The sequence below is a fragment of the Peromyscus maniculatus genome, chromosome 3, assembly GCF_049852395.1.
Source record: "Peromyscus maniculatus bairdii isolate BWxNUB_F1_BW_parent chromosome 3, HU_Pman_BW_mat_3.1, whole genome shotgun sequence".
In the NCBI taxonomy this organism is placed as follows: Eukaryota; Metazoa; Chordata; class Mammalia; order Rodentia; family Cricetidae; genus Peromyscus; species Peromyscus maniculatus.
Genome location: NC_134854.1, coordinates 27,740,149 through 27,764,944, shown reverse-complemented (window position 1 = coordinate 27,764,944; position 24,796 = coordinate 27,740,149). Strand labels below are relative to the sequence as shown.

At 39.8% G+C, this 24,796-nt stretch overlaps 1 protein-coding gene across 15 annotated transcripts in view; it reads left to right on the top strand.

The window, feature by feature from the left end:
* Adam22 (ADAM metallopeptidase domain 22) overlaps positions 1-24,796 on the top strand; it is a 217,931-nt gene that overhangs the window by 150,385 nt on the left and 42,750 nt on the right. For all 15 annotated transcript variants that reach the window (XR_013049715.1, XM_076566282.1, XM_076566281.1 and 12 more), the window contains exons 7-17: positions 862-931; positions 5,563-5,633; positions 8,405-8,479; positions 9,774-9,845; positions 10,569-10,735; positions 12,046-12,130; positions 13,219-13,309; positions 14,536-14,587; positions 19,748-19,847; positions 21,811-21,882; positions 22,098-22,190. Coding sequence is in view for 14 of the 15 variants with exons in the window: in XM_076566282.1 (XP_076422397.1) it covers positions 862-931; positions 5,563-5,633; positions 8,405-8,479; positions 9,774-9,845; positions 10,569-10,735; positions 12,046-12,130; positions 13,219-13,309; positions 14,536-14,587; positions 19,748-19,847; positions 21,811-21,882; positions 22,098-22,190 (948 nt within the window). In the remaining variant the exon portion in view is untranslated. The remainder of the gene's footprint in view (positions 1-861; positions 932-5,562; positions 5,634-8,404; positions 8,480-9,773; positions 9,846-10,568; positions 10,736-12,045; positions 12,131-13,218; positions 13,310-14,535; positions 14,588-19,747; positions 19,848-21,810; positions 21,883-22,097; positions 22,191-24,796) is intronic.

Sequence of the window (24,796 nt, the reverse complement as noted above, 5' to 3'; positions counted from 1 at the left end):
TAATGTTGGAACAAATTAGGAAAGGATTGGGTTAACATTATAGACTACAATGCCCTTGTTGCTCTTTGGCTAAGACCAAATCTATGATAGACTACAGGGAAACAATATAGTTTTCAGTCCTTGCTTTACATACACAAATGAACATTCTTGTTTCATTCAATGTTGGTCAAACATTTACAGAGGAGGTAATTTCCAGGAATGCACATTGTTTTTCCACCTGTCAAATAACTCTGTTTGGGAAACCATCTGCCTGTGTGTTCCCTGAGTATATACCAAGGCTGCTTTATCACTTTACAGGACACTGACTTTTTAGAGGTTGTATTTTACTTACATGCTATGACATACTGGTTCTTTGCACTTAAATGAAACCAGATGAAATCATTTGAATGTTTAATACTTTTGCTTAGAAGAAAAAGTGTTGCATTATTTCTTGCTTTCTAGAACTATCTATGTCAGGATTCTGGGAGTCCCTTGCACCTGTTATCTTGCTTGCAGTCACCAGGAAAATTGGTAGCTTCAGTCACTGCCTACCTAAGCTATCGGGCTCTTAAAGTAGGGCCGGGGATCTGTGACGGAGAGGTCATTAACCCATTTTTCACGATGTCTTGCATTCCCTTGGGGAAATAGGTCCATTCGTTTATTTTCCATTACTGCAGCTTTGGCTTCTCGGCCTGCGAGGCTTTTTCGTTGCAGTGGGTGGCTGCAGTGCTGGGAGAAGGCAGTGGAGAGTGGGCTGTGCAGTAGCTCATGGCCTCTTGTAGTCGAGCTGCAGTTCCCTCAGGGCCCTAGCTTCTCCAGCTACGCAGTCTTTAAAGATGCTGCTTCACCTGTGCTTAATCTCCGCCCTCTGTGTTGTTGCAGGAGGAGTCTCATTTTCACTCGGTTTACAAGTCCAGACTCTTTGAATTCCCCTTGGATGACCTTCCAACTGGTATGATATTTGTGTTGGGAATTTCTTTTAAATGACAACCCTGTAATTCGGTTACTAATTTAGAACCAATATATATGTTAAATAATAATTGACAGTTGCTCATGACATTTTGGAGAGACTGTCAAGTTACACCAAAGGAAATAATGAAATGCAAGCTGACTTCTTGTTTACAGTTGAGGAATTCAGAAAAATATGGCTTAAGCACATAGAAGGAACGCTTAAGAAATTAAGACTCAATGTTAGGGATGAGAAATAATTTTAGAGTAAAAATGGTAAGCGATGTGAAAATCCATCCTTGTGAAATGACGGTTTGTGAACACAGGCATGAATTATGTCCCTTTGTGTTCTTTCCTTCATCCTTTTTTTGCTCTAGCATTTTAAGCAAAAGCTGTAATTTAACCTTTTATATAATTGTTTGCTACTTGTGAAATTGGCACATATTTTCCTCTCATTGATGTTTATAGCTTCATAGCTGTAAACGTTGATTGGAGAGGTACATCCACGTGTCGCGTGACAAGCTGAGCTGACCTCAGTGCCAGGACCCCATGTGTGTGGAACACTGATTATGCAGTGGACATTTGTCTCTAGCTCCTTTTAGTCAACTTTGCTTTTTCAGTAGCTTTGTGTGTAATAAAGCTCCTGTTTTTTGAAGATGAGGAAGCAGAGGGTCAGCTGGTTTGTCTTTTCCAGGGTCCACAGCTACGAAAGAACAAGAATGATGATACTTTGAGAGCCTCTCGGGAAGACGTGAAAACATTGCCGTCCTAAAGCAAACCCCAAAGCACTGTTAGAGAAATGTGCAGTTAATAGTTTGTATCGTCTTGCTAGAGAGGGAAGTGGATGTTCAGTTCTAACGCCCCTTCCTTTCTAGATTGAGTTGTAACCCACTGGCCTCCGTAGTTCCCCTTCGGAGAAACTAACTCGTTCTATTTTGGTAAAGGGATGGAAGATCCCATTTGATGGAATGCACTATTTTGGAGGCCCATGAGACTGATCAGTGGGTAACGGCACTTACCACACAAGCCTAGTGACCCACTCCTGTCCCCAGAACCCACAGGAGAACTGGAGAGAACAGACTCCACAGTTTTCCTCTGGCCTCCACGTGAGGTATGGCACACGCACGCCCTCAGCATTGCACACATACAAAATAATAAAATTTGAAGAAGAGCCCCCACTTAGGAAAGTCTGCCAGGAAACACACAGATGCTCTTCCTCTGCAGCGACGCATGCCTTTCATCAACTTTATGAAACTTTGTATAATGCCAGTTATGGGAACAAAATTAATCATGAATGGCTGTGAGAATAAGACTACAGTGTAATAGGTCTTACTGGAAGCAATCAGCATTGATTAATATTTAAAGTAATAAAGATTCTCCACCAAAGACTTCAGTATAGAAACGGTGCAATGTAACCTTACAGCTGTTTTTTAGCTTTGCTCAGGGTTCTTTTTCAGCAATAATTATGGAAGTGACTTGGCATCCTTTCTTTTTTTCTGATAGGATCCAACCTTGTAGCCTACCCTGGCCTCAAGCTTGCAGGGACCCTCCTGTCTAGCCTCCTGAGTGATGGGGTTGCAGTTGTGACTCTGTGCTCGGCTTGTTTCTAGTTTTTTAATCAGAGGTTGCCACTGTCAAGTTTAAAAGTGGCATTGTCTTTCAAGATGACTTATAATTCACTGTGGCAAACTAGAAGAAAACAAGAGATAGTTAGAAGTAAGTTTCTTTATTTAGGTTGAATAAAATTGAACAGGGTTATAGGTCACCACTGCCACCTTCATCTTGCTTGGTGTTGTCTATTTCCTAGAGATAGGAATAATATAATCAGCATTTGCCAACTTGTTTGGCTATAGAACCCTTTATTTTATATGATACATCTCTCAGGACAAATGTTCCCTAGAACACATTTTGGAGGGGAAAAAATCTTGTTTTTGGTCGACCAGTTGACACTTCAGAAACCGATACACACAAAAACACAAGCCCTGTGTGTGACTCATTGGGCTCCCATGTGACCCCGAAATACAGTGTTTTTATTCCTGGGACACTTCCGTGTGCAGTTCCACTCCTTGCCTTCTGCTTCTACAATAGTTTCTGCCTGCTTTTCCTATTGACTAGTCTTTTTTTGTAGGACTTTAAACCTATGGAACCATGGAGTTTATGTAGTTTCTTCTGGTTAGCATGTGCCTATAATGTTTATGTTGTGAAAAGTAGCAATCATTTATTGATTTCATTATTGAGTGTATTCTGTGGTATGAATACACTACACTTCTAATGAATTATGCTGATGGACATTCCAGGTTTTCCAGTTTGAGGCTGTTATCAATAAGCAGCCATGAATATTCTTGTATGTCTTTTCTTTTCGTCCCCTTTTCCTCCCTCTGTTCATTTCTTTTTGTAGAGGCATGCTTTTATTTTTTCTAGTAAACACCTAAGGATGGCCTGGGAAGGTGCATGCTTAGCTTGGGATCAGTGTCAAAAAACTTCAGCCTGTCACCAAGAGAACTGGCAGGCTGGGAGCCACCCATTGCTGGCCTCATCCCAGGGCTTTCAATTCTCCGTTCTGAGACTTCACAGTGCCATCATGTCCCCAGGTGGTGCCAATATTATCAATCCAAAGATTCCACTTTGGAAAACATTGTTTAATGAGAAGTTGTTGACTGGCTTCTTCGGAATCCTTATGTCATTCTACTCTCACATAAACACCATATGGCGGTAGTGATTACCCCAAAGCTTGAGCACCGGAGACTGAGGATATCTGTGGGGTTCATGGATGTTAGCCACTCCCATGTGCACAGTGCGATGCCACCGTGCTTTCGCCTGACAGTCTTTTGACTGATGACATGTAGTGCATGCCTACTAGTCATCAGTCGCATTTTCTCTTTTAGTTGTTGCATTGTAGAAGGGTTTACATATTCTGCATTTGATCTTAACCAAAAGCTTTAAAAAATAAAATAAGATTACATATCCCAGATAGAAGGCCTTTGTCAGACATATTAACACTGAATTGTTTGGATTGCCATTAAGTATTAAAATGGTTTCTTTTAATTAATTGATTGATTAATTAAAAAGGGTTTCTTCCTTGGACTCTGCTCATTCAGCCACCCATGTCTACTGTTTTGCTCACTGTGGCTTTATAGCGTGCTTTGAAATCAGGTGGCATATATCCTTCAGTTTTGCCCCTTTTCAAATTAATTTAGCTCTTCTAGGTGCTTTGCATTTTCATACCGGTTTAGAATCAACTTGTCAGTTTCTCAAATTCCTCTTAGATTGTTATTAGATCATATTGAATGTTTAGATTAACCATGGGAAAAGAGACAGCTCAGTAGTGAGTCTTCCAATCCAGGGGATAGCATGGCATGTTTCCTCATACATTTAGGGTTTGTTATTGTTTATTTTGCACGAGGCTCTGGCTTAATCCCTAGTACAACAAAACAAAATGAGTTCTCAGCCCCTTCCAGATATACAGAATCACAGAAGATGAAAATAAACATTTAAGACATTTACGGTTTCTATTTGTGTTTGCCATTTTTAGTACAGAGGCTGCTGTGGATAAGCATTATTACTTCAGTTTCTGAGGGCCTGAATGTGGCTTAGCTGAGTGCCCATCACTGATTTTTGTAGTGTAACTGTCAGCTGAAGTTATAACTTCCTCCGAAGGCTCTAATCAGAGAGATTCACAGCTAAGCTCACTCATGGGTGATTGGCAGAAGCGCTGTGTCTTTGGTAAACTGATCCTTTCACCACTATGTACTATGACTTCTTCTTACTGAGATATGTATTGTCCTAATGTTACCTATCTGGTATTAATGTTTCTATGGTGTTCTTTATTAATCCTTTGAGAATTTCATACATGCACATAATATATTTTGATCACATCCCCCTAACTCCTCCCAGATCCACCCCCCCTACCTTTCCACTCCCTCCCAACTATTTTTTTTCAATAACCCAACAAGTTCTATTTGTACTGCTCATATACTCATGTGTGTGGGGGGCAATCACTTTACAGCTAATATCCACTTATGAGTTGTACATACCATATTTGTCTTTCTGGATCTGGGTTACCTCACTCAGGATGATTTTTGCTAGTTCCATCCATTTACGTCACTTTGTAGAAAGTTTTCCCTTACAACTAACCTGGAATCCAGAGATGAATTTATCTATATCCATGAATAGTCTATGCGTGATTCTGACCTGCAAGTTAAGAGGGACTCAAGTTGTTCCATTGCCTTGTAATAGCAAACAAGGCCTTAGATCAATTTTGTCTTGGGAAGAGAATGTATATGAACTGGTAACAGGTGAATCCAATTTTGGTGTCCTGTATTAGTTTTCTAATAGGCCATGTTAAGAGTGTGTTGGATTTGCTCCCATTTCTCAATCATTCAGGTTGGCTACTTAGCTGTTTTTTAACAAAGCATGTGTTGGTATTCATAGGATGACTATGAAAACATGACATGAAGTAGGACGGATGTGCTTGAGCTTTTGTGTATTATATTTACCCATTAGATACTTATTTATGGTTAATGCAACATAATTACTTAATGGTTCTTGTACTCACTAAGTAGAAAGAAAAACTAGTGAAATTTTGCCTTCTATTAAAGAAGTCTGGAAAAATGCACTGTTTGTATTTCCTTGTAGAATTTCAACAAGTAAATATTACTCCGCCAAAAGTTATTTTGAAGCCAAGACTAAAGCGGAGTAAACGACAGGTATGTGTTTGCAGATGTAAGCCATGGTGTTTAGAACATCCTTTGAGTCTCCACTCAGTGTCGGGGGTGTGGGGGGGTAAGGACCAGTGTGGCCATGTGTGAGGGTGGGGAAACAGGGCAGGTGACGGTGCAGGGAAGCAGCAGCAGGATGTGTTATTTTACAGGGAGTGGCCAGAAGATGGAGGAAGATGGAGTCCTCATTACCATGGGTCATGAGGTCTCTGCTTGAAGCAAGGTTTCTTGCCTTGCTCAGATATGAACCACATCATGGGGTCTTCTTTGCTATTCCTGACAGGGTTTGAAGCCACAGAATGCCTTTTCCTCACTTGAGCTGCCTTGGATTTAGTATATAAATGAGGATGTAGCTTTAGGAGTGTTCAACCGGACATTGTGGTGATAGCAGCTGTCCTTACGGTACCTATGGCACCTTAAACCACAGGGGCAGGTACTGTTCTGTCACGCGGCTCTCACATCTGAAGATGACTTGCCTTGTGTCACATAGTTGACAAATGGCCTGGAATAAAGATCTGCTGTCAAAGTCAACCCATCACTATCCTGGGAAAAATAAAGCATCCCGCTGCTGCTTCCCTGCACTGTGGAATGAAATAGATGGGGATGAAAGTGAATCTGTTGACGGTTGTGTGAAGTACTCATTTTAAAGAGAGGACAGGGAAATACTCATTACACATGTGCTTGCTCCTCATACACACGTCAGCGTCTAGTCACCTCCCAGGACCCAACCTAGCAATGCTCACATGCCAAGCAAGTGTTCCACCACTGGGCTATATGCACAGCCATTTAGAAACAGAATCCGCTCAAGTTGTGCCATGTGGACTTGAGCTTGCTCTATAGGCGGGCGTCGGACTCGTGCTCTTTTTCCTCTTCAGCCTCCCCGGTAACTGTTACTAAGGCCAGTTCTGGGTGCTCTTCCCTTCCTTTTGTTCTTTGACAGGGTCTCATTCTGTAGCCCAGAGTGGCCTCCAATCTTGAGCACTCACCCTGCCCTCGTCCCCCTAGTGCTGGTATTACAGGCATAGACATCCATGTCTGGTTAAAATAGAATGTAGTTTCAGACAGATGTTTATGTGAATTACAGTTGCCAATATTTGTTGAAAACTTAGCATGTACATGTCCACTGTATAAGAATTTTTAACTCTTTAACTGAAGAATTGGACAGAATGTTAACACTTTTGCTCCTCACGATATCCTTACAAAGAAGTTACTTTTATGATCTGTATTTACTGATAAGGACAGGACACACAAGGCTCAAATAGGATTCTCATATAGAAAATCTGGTCCCAGAAGTGTCTCTATCCACCCCTCAGAAGCCAGTGTGTTCTCCGAGTCACTACCATAAGCTTGAAGTACATTCTTTAGATACAGATACATGAATATCTTGAGTTAAATTAAGGTAAAAATAATTCCTGTAAAGATTTAATTTACAAAATGTTTTATTGTTATGAATTCTGAGTTGAGAGAGTAGAAGAAATATCCTATTAGTCTTGAAGTTCTTTTAGAAGCATCTCAACATCTTGTCATTGGCTAGGAAGGAGAACCTTTCACTTCTTTATGAACTCATGAAATTGAGTAAGTGTGATACTGTGTCCAAATGCAAACCCAGGCATTGAGAAAAATGTTAGGACTCATTGGAAAGTCTTCTAAATTAATTTGGAAGCTACAGTGCGCAAGGAAGATCTTGTTGTCCTAGTAGGACCTTCTTGTTGTGTTTTGTTTTTAAGGATTGTTGTCATTGGGTGCAATTTAGTTTTCCTGCTTAGTTTTTAGATAAAAAATGCAGTCCATTATTATCTGTGAAACTACTGTTGTAAGAGTCTTTTTTTAAAGACTAGAGAATACATTCAGAAAGAGACAAAAATCTATGGGGCTGTATATTTTTAGTTTGTTTAAAATGTAGCACTCAAACATACATGTATTGATTCTGGTTTGATTTGATGGTGTGCCCTTATCACGGAAATAGTCTTGCAAGTGAACAAGATTTACTGGTGGTGGAAGAATCCTCTATTGAAGAATGGCATAAAAGAAAAGTCAGTTTCATAGATCCTGCTAATGACTGTGATGGATGGGCAGAAGGGATGCCTGCCCTGGTGACTTTGCCCATAGTACTGATTGACTGTGGTTTTGAAAGTGAAAGAATTGTTGGGCAGAGAGATGTGTCAGTTAAAGACACTCCAGGACTACTTGGGAACTTCAGTGCTATGCTGACCAGGCCCCTGTAGCTTGTAGGGAATCCTGTGAACCACACCAGAGGAAAGTCATGGCCGCTCCTAGATTTGGAGATGACCCAGAAAAGTCCCAGGCCCTCGCTGTCGGAAGTACTGTTGGCGTTGACCTAACGCAGGAACAATGCTCTGCTTGTGTCGCTTCCACGCTACGGGCAGATCAAGTGTAAAGTGTGTTGATAGAGAAGTGAAGTACGTAAGCGTATGAAGCACATACTGTATTTAATTGTATTCGTGAAAACATTTGGGGTGGGGGTGGGGAACCTAGTAATTTGCTGCAACCCCATGGAAGAAGGGAATAGAGGCAAGAGGACAATTTCAACCTTGACTTTTGTTCTTCATTGATTTTTTTCAAACCATACACATGTTTTATCTACTCAAAAACTAAGAAAACTGAGGAGCATTTAAAAGTTAATGCTGAAGTAAAAAGGCAAATTTTGTTTAATTGATTTCTCCCATGCTTTTAGTTTTTGCAGCTAACTTTAGATGTTTATTCTTGTTTCTTTTCTTTTTTTTTTCACTGTGTTACAGCTTCTTCGATTTCCCCGTAATGTAGAGGAGGAGACCAAATACATCGAGCTGATGATTGTGAATGATCATCTCATGGTAAATTTGCCTCCCCTCTCTTTCTGTCCTTCTTGCTCCTGGCTATTGTGTAAAAAGTATGTTAGAAGAAACAAAAACCTCATGAAGTTGTGACTTGGAAAATCCATTTGTGTAAACGAGTGCGTACATACACACACACACACACACACACCCCACTTTTGGAAGCTCTCAGACACCTTTGCTAGGGTTTAATATAAAAGCACCCAAGGCAGACAATCTCTGAGTATTGGCGACTGCCCACTGTGCCACCTATACAGAGCTCTGCCACCCTCAGCAAGCAGCCACACAGAGGAGAGGAGCTTTGGAGAAGAGGGGAAGCCCAACCAAGCATACTTTTGACCAGGAACAACTTGTAAATAGAAAACATGCCGAGGTGGAACTAACTAGCAATTGTTTATAAGGGTCCAAAAATACTCCTTTTTTATCTTTATATACTAGCTGTACATAATAATGAGCTTGTTGTGTGTTGATATTTTCCTGTTTCTGTAATGCATTTTGACCATATTCACCTCTTCACTGCCCCCATTATCTTCTCCTGTTACTCCTCTCCCAGTCCCTTCCTTTCTCATGGAGCCCATTTCTACTGTTTTCATGTCTTTTTTTAAACCAATGCATTTCCCTAGGGGTGTTCCCAAGAGCATGGATGAACATTTGTTTCCAGGAGCATGGGCTCCTTGTCTGCAGCTTCCCCTCAGTGCTTGTCATGTGAGGGTGCTACTTGAAAAAGATTGAAATTGGCTTATGTGATAAACCCTTTTAGAGTACCACTGAGGCCAAGCAGACCAAACACGTGACCCACACTGACTCTGAGCCATCTCCTTGTGATTTGAAGCTTAGGGTTTCTTCCTACTCCAGAGCCATGTAGAACTTGTAGAATCTCACGCATGTAGCCACATCTGCACTGACTATCTCTGGTCCTGTCTCACTGCACGTCTTACAGTTCGTAACAGCTTTCAAATGAACATCCCCCAGAATAAACCTGTGCAGCGGATGGAGTGGGTGCTTTTTTAAATATGGGGAGGGCTGAACCCAGAACTTCGTGGGCACCAAGCTTGTATATTATATGCTATTTTCTGGTCCCATGATGAGGAACTTACTGAACTTTGTCTCACACATGAGATAAAGTCATCTTTGCCTTCAGTCTCCAGCTTCCAGACTTCAGGGTAGACAATGCTCTACCCTGAGTTTTTTTGACTGAAAGCTTTAGGAATTTTTCTGGTATTTTGTTTCCTATCCTAAGATGCTTATTTCCTGGTGACTTTGAACACCCTTCCCTGTTGTCTGTCGCTTTCAGTTTAAAAAGCATCGGCTCTCCGTTGTACATACAAATACCTATGCGAAGTCTGTGGTGAACATGGCGGATATGGTAAGCACCAACCCCACTCAGCGTTGCCCCTTATTGCTGGTAGGTGGCTAATAAGGCGTCTATATTCACATTCCTCCAAGTTACACTCAGCCAGGATGACCTCAGAGACCTGGGGACCTTGCCAGCGACTCTATGGACTAATCTGTCTGGGAAGGTGGGCTGGCCAAAGATGTGCCTGCATTTTTTCTTGTGTGTTTCATACCGTAAAAGACAGAGCTTGACCCACACACAGGCTTTAGCAGAGATAGTCATGGTGCACATCTGGACAGCAGTGCATCGATGGTGTGGGAACTGAGCCTCTTCAGAAACACCCAGTACCATGGCCAAGCTCCCAAATAATTCTCTCTGCCCTCTCCTCCACACCCACAGGCTGTGTAGCGGTCACTTCCTTAGAGAACCTTTACTGTTCTGCCTTTTTGTCAGAGAAACTCAGATTTTCATAAATTATTTATCTAGGATGCCAAATGTGGACTTGGGGAAAGCCATACATTGAGCATGTTTGTCGAAAGAAAACCCTGTCTGTGTCTAAAATTTGCTTTGTTCATTGGGTTTTCCTAGGTAAATAGTTTGATACTCTCTCCTTTAAGGGAAGTGCATTCAAATTAGGAAAATCATGATCTCCTTTAATTAAGACAGACATTTCCAGGAACAGAACTTTGGAGTGCTTCATAAACTGACCTTACCACGTGTCTAGCCAATGTGTTCATTTCGTTAATGCCCTAGATCTATAAAGACCAACTTAAGACTAGGATAGTACTGGTTGCCATGGAAACCTGGGCTGCTGACAACAAGTTTGCCATATCTGAGAACCCACTGATCACCCTGCGTGAGTTTATGAAATACAGGAGGGATTTTATCAAAGAGAAGAGTGACGCAGTTCATCTTTTCTCGTATGTAACTTTTAAATTCTTTTACTTTTTCTGGTTCCACGTTGAATGCTCTCTCTTACTTCTGACTGCAATAACACAATTATTATGTGATATGGCTGTGCATTTGGAATGAGTTTTGAAGTATAGGTTATTTGGAATTTTTATGAGGTTTAAGTGACTTAAGTTATTATTTCTTGTCTATTTCATTATTTTCCCAATGTGTAGTCAGATCATTTACTGAGGAAATATACTGTCACATTCATACAGAGAATTCCCACAATTTATTATATTCTTTAAAATCGGCATGTTTTAAATGCCACACTATGGTTTGGGTTCTGAGGTAAGAGCTAAGGAAGTTTCTGGAGTTTCTTATTTACTCTTCTTGTGTTCTTTCCTAAAGTAATACACATATTTGATATAACAGCAAAATATAGTCTGTAGAATTTCAGGACCTTATCTAAAATCAGAGCTATTGAGGACAGTTATGATTAGATGTGAAAGATGTATTTTGGGTGTTATTTTTAATTTTTATCTAATTTCAGATTTAGAGAAAAGATGCCAGAATGCAATAAGAAAATTGCCTGTACACGTTTCACAAATTCAAGACTTGAATTTTTTCTCATTTCCTGTTCAAATGAGAATTGGAGACAGTTTGCATTTCTTACTAAATACTTGAGTCATTCCGTGCTGCAGTCTCTTAGGAATAAAGACATTCTTTTAAATAACACAGTAAACCATTAAAAACAGAATACTTAACACCGTGCGACATCTTTACAAAGTTCATAGTCCATGTTCAGTTCAGTGTTCAGTCTTCAACAGGTGTCTTAATGCTCTCTACAGCTACATTTCTCTTTCAGCATCCAGTGCAATGATGCACAGTATGTTTCGTGTTTATCTCTTCAGCCTTCTTTAAGCTGAAAGATTTCCTCAGCCTTTGCCCATGTTGAACGTGATACTTTTGAAGAGCATCAACTATCTTATTGATGGCTCTTCATTGTAGGAATGTCTGATACGTTATCTAATTATATTTTGGTCATTTATTTTGGGCTAAATCTCTAAAACAGTGATTTTTTTGTATTCTCAGAGAGTATCATATCTGCAATTGATTTTTCATAGATGTATTTCCATATAAGATATATATTGATCATGTGGGGAAGCAGCCCTCAGAAACCTTTTCCTTTGATCATGTGTGTAAATTACTTTCATATCCCTTCCTTACCTTGGGAATGTAATGTATGTATTGAGAAAATAAATGTGGTAAATTAACTCTGAGAAGATCTTGGGTGTGTGAACTGTGAACAGTAAGCATTTTTCATTTCCTTTTCTAAAAGGGGAAGTCAATTTGAGAGTAGCCGGAGCGGCGCAGCTTATATTGGTGGGATTTGCTCGCTGCTGAGAGGAGGAGGCGTGAATGAAGTAGGTGTGAACATCTGTGCAATACAAAGTGGTATGATGGCTGAAAATGTTTTCTTAATACTTCAGAAGTAATTTCTCAGTGGTCCACAGTCTTCAGCTGCTAGACTCCTTTACTAGTCATCAATATAGTTCCTGTGTGTGCCCAGACAACAGAATAGGAAAGAATAAAATATACTGCCTGATGATTGTGCTCATGTTCTACATAGACTAATTTCCAGATTAAGCAGTTCCTATAGAGAGAATCTGTACACTAAACTTCATTGAAAATAAGAATAGAGCCCAAGTGTTTATATTATTGAATGAGGATTTTTCCAGATTTGAGTAGTCCCTGAAGCACTGGATTGCCACCTAGCAAACCTGTTGGATGTGTTCTTCTTTGATCAGAATTTGACAAATTTGGGGAGAATGAAAGTGTATAGAAGGGTTTCCTGGAGAAGGTTTACTCATAACACACTGAACTTAATGGAAACAAAGTAAAGGAAAATGCTTCAATCTTTGGAGGCCACAGATTCCGTTGGCTATAGACCATCATTACATTTGCTAAAGCTGCTTTCTATTCCACTCGAGAAGAAAAGTAGTGCCAGATAATTTGACACAGTTTTATTATGTGCCATTCAAAGACTAGCTTAGTAATGTACAGTTATTAGGTTTTTCAGGGATGTTATCAGGTGAAATTTGGATTCATAATTGCGTTTACTTAAATTTCCAAACTACAAAATGAATGGTTCTCTGTCTTGCGGTATTTCTTCTAAGACTTAATCATGTATGGATTTGTTTCCTACTACTTCATCCCAATTGTGTGTTCAGTACTAGCTACAGGATGCTTAGACTCGACTAAGGAAAATATTTAGGGCATGGTAATGCATGCCTATAATCCCAGCAACAAGGAGACTGAGGCAGGTAGATCACCATGAGTTAGAGGTAAGCCTAGGCAACATAGAGAGGCCTTGTCTCCAACACATCACACACAAAAAAGGAAAGAAAATGCTTAGAAATGATTTGTTTTCAGTTGTTCCCTCCCATTTTCTCTGACCTATCTTCAATTGAAAACAGTGTTCACTTACATTTATTTTGGTTTTGTTTTTCAGTTTGGAAAAACCGATTTGATGGCAGTTACACTTGCTCAGTCGTTAGCCCACAATATTGGTATAATCTCAGACAAGAGAAAATTAGCAAGTGGTAAGTTTTGGTCCTGTGTGACTTAGTTGAATTTATTAATTATTATTATAGACAGCCTGTTAAATATTTTGTAGAATGAGATTCTTTTTAATTCAGTTGCTTGATCAGGATTGTGGGGAGTAGAGCAAAATATGCAAACTAGTGATAAAATGTTGCTTTCAAAAGCAATAAAGAGAATATGAACATCATATGTGAAAAATTCTCCATGTTTAAAGAACAGTGAAACTGTGTGATGATAAGGTCAGAGCTGGATTTAAGCCAAAAAGGGACAAAGATGGCTCATTTTGGAAATGTGAAAGTTTCTTGTGGAGAATTCTAGGTTGTTTGGGGCTCAGACTATTGTATTATAGTTTGCTTAATATGCCCTGAGACACAGAACTTCCTTGTTGAGACCAGACCTGATGAAGGGCCTAGGAAAATGTAGATCAACTAAAGTTTGCTAGCCTTAGCATCTATGAAGAATTTTTTTCCAAAGCAGGTAAAGGTACTTCTCTGTGAATGTTCTTATACTGTGTATTTGTGGTAACAATTTCATTTTAATTGTTTATTTATTTCACTATTTTAGCAACAAATACCTGTAATAAGAATACCATTTATGGAGCCCTATTTTTTTTTCCTGGATGATCAAATGCCGTACTACATGTATCCACCTTCTCATCTGAGTTTCAAAATGATCCTACAGGATGCTTATTCTCAATACTACTTTACAGATGAAGTGGCTAGGTCATGAAAGGATATTGTCTGCAGGATTAAACATGTATTATGTGACAAATTAGGATTTTCAAACCAGGGAGTCTCTGATTCTGGGGACTTGTGCTTAATCAATCAGAATTCTCTACCACTTTCTACCAGAGGCCTCAGCACTGAGGATTTTACAAGTGGAAAAACCCTGCAATATTTCCCCTCAAAGCTACTGAAGCCAGGAATCCTAGTGAGGCGCCATTACGGTTTTGCTGGGGTTTTGGTATTTGATTGTCTTTCATGTAGCTATTTAAAGTGAGTGGTTTGAAAATATGGCCATTTGTGAAGCATTGGGGCAATGTATATGACCCCATGGGGTCAAACTCATTTTGTTTTGTATACATTGCAGCCAAAAGCTTTTAGTGTAAGCAGAACTTGAAATAAGCCTTTAAAAACCATTTTGAACGCAGACCTAAGATAAAATAAAAGCTACTTCAGTGCACTGAATGCAGTTTGTAACAGGCTGTGCATTCATTTTCTCTTAGGAGAGTGTAAATGTGAGGACACGTGGTCTGGCTGTGTCATGGGAGACACCGGGTGAGTCACTTCTACGTCACCTTCCTGGGAGTGGGACACGCTGTCACTTAGTGCATGGACTGCACTGCAGGCACCTAGGAGAAACGTCAAAAATAAATATTCCCGATGGCCTTGCATTCAAAATATTTTTACAAAATAACCTCTTATTTAAGACAAAACTCCTTGAAGTTAATGAGCAGACCCGAGGAACGTTTTCAGTTTTAGGTCTACGCTAGAATGAGGTAATGAGGTTGACAGTTTTCTTCTTTTGTTAGGTTTGTTTACTAAATCCCTTTTATTTATCTCCTTCAGTACAACTGCTAAATTGACCCTCAAAATGAAACAACAAAAAAATCGCAGCCTGTATTTGTAGCTCTCTCGACTCCATGTTGATGATGGTCTGGTGGCTTCATAGTTCAGTGTCACTGAACACAGAGTTGGGAAGAACACAAGATTTTCATTTTTATACTATCCGGTCTTCACACAGTCAGACTTCAATTCTTGTCTTTTTTTATTAATAAATTGCTAGAACTATTCCTTTCAATCCAGACTTATCACTCTGCCCTCCTTTAGAGTTTGTTTTTCTTGCTATTATTATTCACTGCCATTCCACACACTCAGGCTTCTTTCCGGCTTTCTGTTTTACCTCCTGCTTCCAGCAGCCTCAAAGGCTATAGAGAAGAAAACGGTACACACTCGTGTCTCAGCTTTCAAAAGGGAGACACTGACTGTGTTTCCCTTATCACCCCCATCCTCAACAAGGCAGCCACCTTTGATTTTGGTTGTTATTCACAGGTCCTTTGTAATACTTTCAGAATTTACGTATGTATATATGTAAGGTAGCATTGCTTCACATGCTTATGATTCATGAGATGTCTCATAACATGTTTTCATGTCTTTTGCTCTCTTGGATAACATTATACTTGTAAGATTAATCCATGCCATCAATTTGTAACATTTGTTTACTAAATACCAATGTGCCACCCAGAACTTTTGCGAATCACAACTGTCTGAAGAATAAAAGTTTGCCAGGTGTGGTAGCACACACCTGTAACCCCAAAACTTGGAAGGTGGAGGCAGGAGGATCAGGAGTTAAAGGTCATCTCCTGCTGTATTGTGAGTTGGATGCCAGCTAACTATACATGGGGCTGTCTCAAAAAACAAGTGAAAAAGAATAAGGTTCAAATTTCTTACTTCATTGTTTAGATGGTTTATATATCCATATATTTATTCTCATTTACCATATCATTTCCCAGTATTTGTTGTTTTCTTATTATAATTGGTTGTGGGTTCTAGCATTTTTGATTTGCTAAGCATAATCCTACATGGATTTTTAGCTTCCCCAAATTTACTTATTATGATTATATTTGAACTTCCATCTTCTTTTTGTTTCCTGAATAACTTGTTTTTCTTTGGAATGCTTTCCCCTGTTTTCTCTATCCAGTCACATTTCTAGCCATCTTTGAGGTTTATCATGATTTTAACCCATGCGTGATAATTTTTGTGTGTGGTGTACATATGTGTAGGTGTATGCTGGTGTTCATGCCCAAGTGTACATGAGAATGTGGAGACCAGAGGTCCCCAGGGGGTGTCTGTCTCCCTCTATTGCACTTTGCCCTCTTTTTTGAGACAGGCTTTCTTGTTGAACCTGTAGCTCATCAATAGGCTGGCCAGTTACTCTCCTCCAGGGATCTACCGTATAGCCCCTGGTGCTGGAGGTACAGATGGATGCTGCTGGGCTCAGCTTTTGCATGAGTGCTAGTGATCCACACTTAGGTCTTCCTGCATCTACAGCAGGCACTTTTACCACCTCAGCCCTCACCCCAGTGCTCTCTGCATTATAATTTAAGTCTGTATATATGCATTATTCCTCTCAACGTTTAGTCATGCATGCTTGAAGAATTATATTTCTACTAATTTTTATTTCATACCTCCTTAAATAGACTTGATATTAAGTAAATATTTATTGATTCTGTTTGAATTTTGAATTCTAAGGATAATAAGGACAATAAGTGATGGGAGGAAGTATGCATACAAACATGTTTATAAAGTATTTAAAATTTGTTCATTGTATATTTTGTTCATTAAGAATGAATTTTGTAATTGTAATTTTCTAGTTATTATTGTATTTCATGTTATGGATCTTTTTCATTAGGAGTTTTATTTAAGATAGGCCAGGTGTGGTAGCACATACCTTCAATCTCAGCACTTGGGAGGCAGAGGAAGGTAGACTTTTGTGAATTGGAAGCCATCCTGGTCTACATGGTGAGTTTCAGGCCACCCAGAACTAAGTAGTGTGACCCTGTCTCAATATTTGTATTTAATATATCTGATTATTTTTGGTTAGTGACATTAAATTTGTATAGACAATTCCTATATTGTGAAGGATAATTATAGAGAAATCAAATAGTCACTTTAAGATACACACACACACACACACACACACACACACACACACATATATATACACACACATATATATGCCCTTGAAATTCTCCATCCATTAAATTTATAAGCTCAAGAGAACACCCCTTTGTGTAAGCGTTATCTGCCCTGGTTCTCTTTAGTCTGAGCCCTCCTCAGCATCACCTGTGTACTCCATAGGTACATGCCCTCATTGCTTCCTGAAGTTCATTGGCATTGCTAATGTTGGAGACACGGTTGAAATCGATACCATCAGGTAACTTAAGGATATGTTGAATGCAATTCATACATTACCCTGCAAAATGGAGGGCAAACTTCTGTGACCTACACACTTCAACTGTTAATATATAGAACAGATCTACTGTTGAAATGTGGAAGATTGGTTTCCCATCACCACTGAGGGCTGAGAAATGTTTCAGGTTTCCTGTTTTACAGTGTTCAGGATTCCAGGCTAGGCTGTGACCCTAGTGAGTACATTTGCAGGACTAACGTCACAACAGATTGTTTTCCACCCTGAGAGAGGGTCTCATGTATCCCAGGCTGGCTTTGAATTCATCATCCTCTGCCTCTACTCCTTGAGGGCTGGGATTTGAAGCATGCGCTGCTATGGCCAACTTCTAACAGGACTTTGGTGTCTAAGGCTGAGTTGGGAGCTGATTCAGCTTGAACAGTAGAAGAAATAGGGAACCTGGAGAGAGACCTACTTATAATGGGCTACCTGGCAGAGACCTGTAGGAAGGACTAGAAGGGAAGGTGGCAAGAACACCTGTTGGGGAGTAACAGATGAAGAAACTCTTCACCTTAAAGATAGTTTGTCTTTATAGGAAAAGGGAGTGAAGGGATTAAAAAGGTTTAGATGACTTATACACATTACAGCTTTATTTGGGGAGTATTTTAGTAAAAAAATAAAATTAGTTTCAGCATATAATAATGAATTATATTAATTAATTTTTGAAATATTAACTGCTATGCTACAAAGAATCAGTGCTATGGTTAGAAATAAGTCCTTGAAAGCTGGGGAGAGAAACTTTAACATGCGTTCACTGTCCAGGCACAGTGGGGCACCTCTCATCCTGTCACTGGCGAGATGGAGATAAAATTGTCAGTTCAAGCCAGTGTGGAGTGTATCATAAGATCCTTCTCAAGAAAACAAAATAAGTAAATGCTATTCATTATTATCTTGTTTTTCCCTTTTAAATAAAATTTCAAGATAAGACAGTTTTTGAAAATTTATAAATGAAGTTGACATTTTCTTTCTCCAGTGGTAGTCATAGTTAATTTTAAAATTTAACTACATTTTAATTATTATTTTTAATTTCCATTTTTATTGTTTTATAAACTTTGGCTCCTACTAGATATATAAATATTCATTTTTCAGTTAACACTGAGTAGCCATCATTTCTGTTCTTCAACTGTGACTATTATTAACTCTGTGCTATTCCGTTGTAACCACCTGTCAGTTTGGTTAGCTGTTCTCTTATGAGTCAACATCTGAGTTACTTCCGTGTTCTTTTCTGTTATACACTATGCTGCTGTAAATGTTTGTACATAAACCTCTGGGCACATAGCTAGCTGTTTTTGTAAGGAAAAAAATCTAAACCCAAGAATTACTGATCCAAAGGTATGTTTATTTTGAGGGTTCTTACTATATAGTGCTAAATTTTTATCTCACCACATTTCTTTTTTCCTCTGGACCATTTATCACTTCTTTCTGTTACATAATTTAAAACAATTTCAAACTTTAGAAAAAGTCATAAGATTAGTAAGAAAAGATCCCATTGGTACCCTGAATCAAAAACTAGTTGCTAGTTTGGTGTTTGGTCACCCTCAAACCCGTTGGGTGTATTACCTATAACAGGAACCCTCCAACTAGCCAGAAAAGAGCCAGGAAAATTGTGCAGATCCCCACATTCAGGACTGACCCATAAATCAGAAATGTTATTTATAGCTGAAGCTTCATGTAGCTGGAAGGCTTTTTCTGGGTCCACCCGGCCCCGCGGTCCCACAGCCGCTTATAAAATAATTCCTCAGAGGCTTAATATTATTTACAAACTGTATGGTCTATGGCAGGCCTCTTTCTAGCTAACTCATATTTTAAATTAACCCATTTCTATTAATCTGTGTTTTGCCATGTGTTCCGTGGCTTACCAGTCTGCTGGCATCTTGCTTCTCCTGGTGGCGGCTTGCAGTGTATCTCTAGACTCCGTCCGCCTTTCTCCTTCCTGTCTCTCCCCTTAGATTTCCCACCTGCCTCTAACCTGACTCACCACAGGCCAGAGCAGCTTCTTTATTAATCAATTATAGCAACACATATTCACACTGCACAGAAAGACATCCCCCAGCAGCTCCAGAATGCTGCATCCTATTAGGCTTCCTTTCTTTACATACCTTCAGACTTTCTTTAAATCCCTTAGATTTTCTTCAGCTTTCATGGCCTGGCACATAGTATAAATTATAGGCAGTTATGTTATAGATTCTCTGATCATTGCGGTGTAGCTAGTTGTATATTATTCACTCATTATGGAATAAAGGTTTATTGTCTTTGATGTAAATTATAAGTGCTGCATATATATCTATCTTTTAGTTCATATGCAAATAAATGAGCAACCAATAGCCACTACATATCCCTGAATGAAAAGTTTAGAAATATAATGGTTGACTAAATGTATAATTTTAATACTGTTCTAATTTAAGACTAGCAAATAAACAAGGAACACTAACACTGTACTGAGGCATTCACTTTCTGTTCTCCTACAGCTATTATCTCCCTAAAAAGTTCACTCAATGCAATATTGAGGAGTATCATGACTTCTTGAATAGTGGTGGTGGTGCCTGCCTGTTCAACAAACCTTCTAAGGTAATAAGTGTGGGCAAGACTTATTTATGAATCATTGCACACTTTCATAAACACCAATTTTCGTGCACTGAGTCTACAGTTTGATCTGACGAGCTTCTTTTTAGGTAGGTTACATGTCTTCATTTCGGGGTCAGCTTTAATCTGGGAGATGCTGGACTATTTCTGATTGTATAGCTAGCAGGCAGAAATGAGTAGGGGTTCTGTTTGGTCTCCTTTCACCCTTCCTAGTTACAAAAGTATGGGCTTATATTTTCATTCTGTAATGGGAAAACTTTGGTTAGCTTCTAAATGAATACCACACAGCTTGCTGATAGTAATTACTGTGCACTAATGCTACACATCACCATAGGATAAGTTATATTCAGAAGACAAAAAATGATGGAAGTTTAAATAGGCTTAAAAACCTCCTCTCGATTAGGTCAAAATGCTTTAATTATGGGAGCTCTTACTGCCGTTCTTTGTGAATCCGTGCTCATGGCTATAGTCATGGTTTATATGGAACAGGTCAGTGGGCATCGTAATTTTGTGATCACCTTCTCATCTCAAGTAACTTTGTTCAAGAAGCAGAGTCAGAGCCTGGGAGGCCATGCCTGCAGTTTCAGCACTCTGGAAGCTAAGCTAGGAGGAACACAGTGAGGCCAAGGCCAGCTAGAGCTACACATAAGACCTTGTCTTAAAAAAGACAAAGAAGAAAGGGAGCTGCAGTCTGAAATGTCAGTATGAGACCCATGTCACCGTATGCTAAACAAGGCTAATTTAAAAAACAGGAAACAAAGGAAGGCCTGGGGAGATGGCTCAGCTGTTAAGAACACATGCGAGTCACCTGTTGCTCTCATTGTGTGGCTCACACCTTCCACACCTCCAGGGGATCCTGTGTGTCTGGCCTCTGAAGGCACCTGCAGTCATGTGCATCACACACACACACACACACACACACACACACACACACACACACACACACACACGAGAGTGAGAGAGAGAGAGAGAGAGAGAGAGAGAGAGAGAGAGAGAGAATTAAATCTTAAAAGAGGAAATGAAAATACCCCTCCTTAGTATAGATACAAAAGTGTTCCTTTTAAAGATTTATTTTTTAATTTTATTTTTAAGAGTGTTTGCTTGCTTATATGTTTATGAACCACATGCATGCCTGGTGTCCGAAGAGTCCAGAAAGATTTGAAATTGCTATAACTACAGTTACAGATAATTGTGAGCTGTCATTTGAGTGCTAGGAAATGGACCTGGCTCCTCTACAAGAGCAACAAGTGCTTTTAGCCACTGAGTCCTCGCTCTAGATCTACAAAAATTATTCTTAACAGAGTATTAGTAAATTGAAAAATATAATAATGGGATTTTTCACAAGTGATTAGACTTGATCCTCATGATGATTTTAGACAGCTAGTAAGTTAGACGGACAGCTTATATTACTGTTCGTGTTTAAGAACAGTAAAGTCTCCACTGTGCTGCTTGTGGGAAGGTTTTACTTTTTGTGTCTTCTTCCATTGTGCTGTGTTGAATTGTGTTGTGTTGTATTTTATTACTGGCTATTGAATTCAGCACCTCCCACATATCAAATGTGTTGTGGTGTTAAGTACTACCCTACTCTGTACTAAGATTTTAATCTAGGCTTCCTGACTCCACATTTCCTGCTTTCTCACCAAAATGGATTTTCAGATGTCAAACTCTCTTGGTTTTCCTCAGTGGTTAGATCATCTATTTGGTGACATTTACCAGACGCCACTTGGTATGCATATTATATAATATAAATATATAGTGCTATGTCTGAATATTAGAAACCAAAATTTATCTGAAGTTCCAAGTTTTAAAGTTGTTCTTTTTACTTTAAGGTGAATAAAAAATATAGTTAGAGCAGACCGCATATACACAGGGTATGTTGCTGTGGCATCAGCCCTCCGGGTCTTTGATGTTTCTGTATTTCAGCCCGTTCTTGGTGTTCTTCCCACAGCTTCTCGATCCTCCTGAGTGTGGAAATGGCTTCATTGAAACTGGAGAGGAGTGTGATTGTGGCACCACTGCGGTAAGTCCCCTGTCATTTTGAAGACTGGTTTTAGGCAGCTGGGGTCATTCTAGCTGTATGCACTTGTGATAATACTGAGCATTATATCTAGAAATTTTGTAGGATTTGTGGGTGAATGATTGTCATTGTGAGTTTGAACATTTACTTTAAAAAATATCTTGGTATTTTTGGAAAATGACATTTTCTAGTGTTTTGCAACTCTTTTTATTCCTTAGGAATGTGCCCTTGAAGGAGCAGAGTGTTGTAAGAAATGCACCTTGACTCAGGACTCTCAATGCAGTGATGGCCTTTGTTGCAAAAAATGCAAGGTAAATAATTGGCCAATTAGTGGCCAAAGGTTGAAAGGGAGACATATGCATAAGCTGTTTAGTCTAATGCATAAGCTGTTTAGTATGCATAACCTAATAACACAATCTGACACTGAGCAACAGACTAAATTCCTAGTGGCCACATGATCCCCCTGAAGCCTCCTGAAGTGTGGCTTTTGTTAGCATTCTCATGTAATAGTAATTTACCCAGTGTCTTAAACCAGCCAGTCAGAGAGCTGGAGCCTGAACCCTGCTGTTCTCAGAGTTCTTCCTCCCCATCCTGACTCCCTAGGTGCAGGCTTGTTGTTCAGCGTTCTATGGCCCCACATTGGAATGCCAAAATGTTGTTTGTTTTTCACTCGTATTATTCTTTTTGGCTTTTTGTTCTTTGGTCTTTTGGGGCCCTGCCACCCAGCTCCCAAATAAATCACACATGGAGACTTATTATTATTTATAAATGCCCAGCCTTAGCTTGGCTTGTTTCTTGACAGCCTTTCTTAACTTTAAATTATCCTGTCTACCGTTTGCCTCTGGACTTTTATCTTTCTCTTACTTCCATATATCTTACTTTCACTCTTACTCCATAGCTGGCTATATAGCTGGGTGGCTGGCCCCTGATGTCCTCCTCCTTCTCTGGCTACTTCTTCTTTCACTCCTTCTTTGATCTTTTTCTTCCAGAGTTCTCTTTCTATTTATTCTCTCTGCCTGCCAGCCCCACCTATCCTTTCTTGTGCTATTGGCTGTCCAACTCTTTATTAGACCATCAGGTGTTTTAGACAGGCATAGTAACACAGCTTTACAGAGTTAAACAAATGCAACATAAAAGAATGTAACATATCTTTGCATTAAACAAACGTTCCACAGCATAAACAAATGTAACACATCTTAGCATGATATTCCACAACACAGGCTCCTTAAAGATAACAAGGTATTAACTGATCTTAGGTTAGAAGATGTTCATTATACTCTTCCTTTCTTGCTGTGTATCTTGGTGCATCATTCAGCTTTAGCCACTCAGGGAGCAAGAGGAATGCTGTAGAGAAGATGAGGCCATATTGACATGGAGATGAAAATGAATCTTTATCTCCTATCCTGTTACACCCTCCCCACAGCATCTTCAGACTTACCTCCAAACATTCAAACCTTTGCATCAAGATTAGACATCACTTAGAGCTTCACTTCCCCAAAGAAAAACATTTTTTCTTTTCCTCATACATTGCCTGATAACAATATTCTGTTATTTCTGATATCTGGGACCCATTTATCTCTAGCTTATGCTTTTATGGAGCAGAGCCAGGTGCTTGCAGAATAATTTCTATACATTATAAATGGATAAATGAACATTCATGGTATTTCCAATGAGTATTTGCTGATTGGATCACTTTAATGGGTTAAAGGAAGGTGGCGTATAAAATTGTCATGGTAACTGTCCTCTTTGGGCTAAGAACTTTTGACTTGTATCATCTTAATTCTGGATTTCCTGGCTGGCACCAACATTCTTGTCTGCATAAGAATAAGACATACTGTCTGTAGTCAGGATGTGCCTTCTGCTTTATAGGATGTTAGCAGCATCCTTGGGTTGTACCTATTAGATTCTAGAAGAGTTGCCCCAGTTATGACAACCCAAAATGTCTCCAGATGTTGTGTAGGTGTCTTCTTTGGGGCACACTCACCCCTGCCTGATAGCACAGTCTTAGGCAATACTCACTGGCACATTTTTGGAATAGGCATGGTCATCCTGATTTTGGCAGTTGAGCTCTTCTGATCTAAGGGTGCTAAGGAACCTGCAGAGGCTGGCTCAGAGGAAGGAAGGCACAGCTGCGCTGCTGACATCCAGCTGCGCTGCTGACCCCCAGCCCTGCCAGCAGTGGTTGCTGTTGCTTCCACTCAGTTGCTGTCTCTCTGGCTGCTTTTTGCAGGGTCTCTGAAAGCACTCTCTTCAAGGGAAGGTGAAACCACATGTGACACAGATGCTCTCTTTCTTGGCTCAGGTGCCTGCAAGGCTCTGAGCAGGGAGGGAGGGAGCGGGATCCTGGGCATGTCTCTGAGTGGAGTACAAACACAGAGAAGGACCCAGTCCCCAATATCAACAGTTCTGAGAGGAAAGAGTGAAGCGAGGGAGCTTTGGATAACTTTGCATATCCCTGTTCTGCTTTATATTACAAGGAGTTAAACTGCAGTCTGTAAATCCAATGAGGCTCGAGATTGATTCCACAGCATCACATGCGTAAGAAGTACTTGAGGGATTTGGAAACCAAGAAGCAAAAATGAGCCCATACAACACTTCTCCAGAGGCACTAATAACGGGAAATTAGAGAAGAGTACAAGGCCAAGGTTTAAATATACATAGAGATGAGGCAGGGGGATGGGAAAGAAAGCTTAGGGAAAACAGCTTTGCTGGGAAATAACTGTGATGTGGCCCAAATGTAACTTTAAAATTCTTGGCAGAGAAGGCACGAAGCGGAAGCAAAAGCTGTAAGATAAAAGTTCAATGAGAAAGATGGATAAAGCCCAAATCCAGGCTGCCTGGCAAGAATTGCTGGAGCGTGGGCTGACTCTTTCTTGAAGCTCTGCCCCATTTCAGCAGGGTTTTGTGACAGTCATGT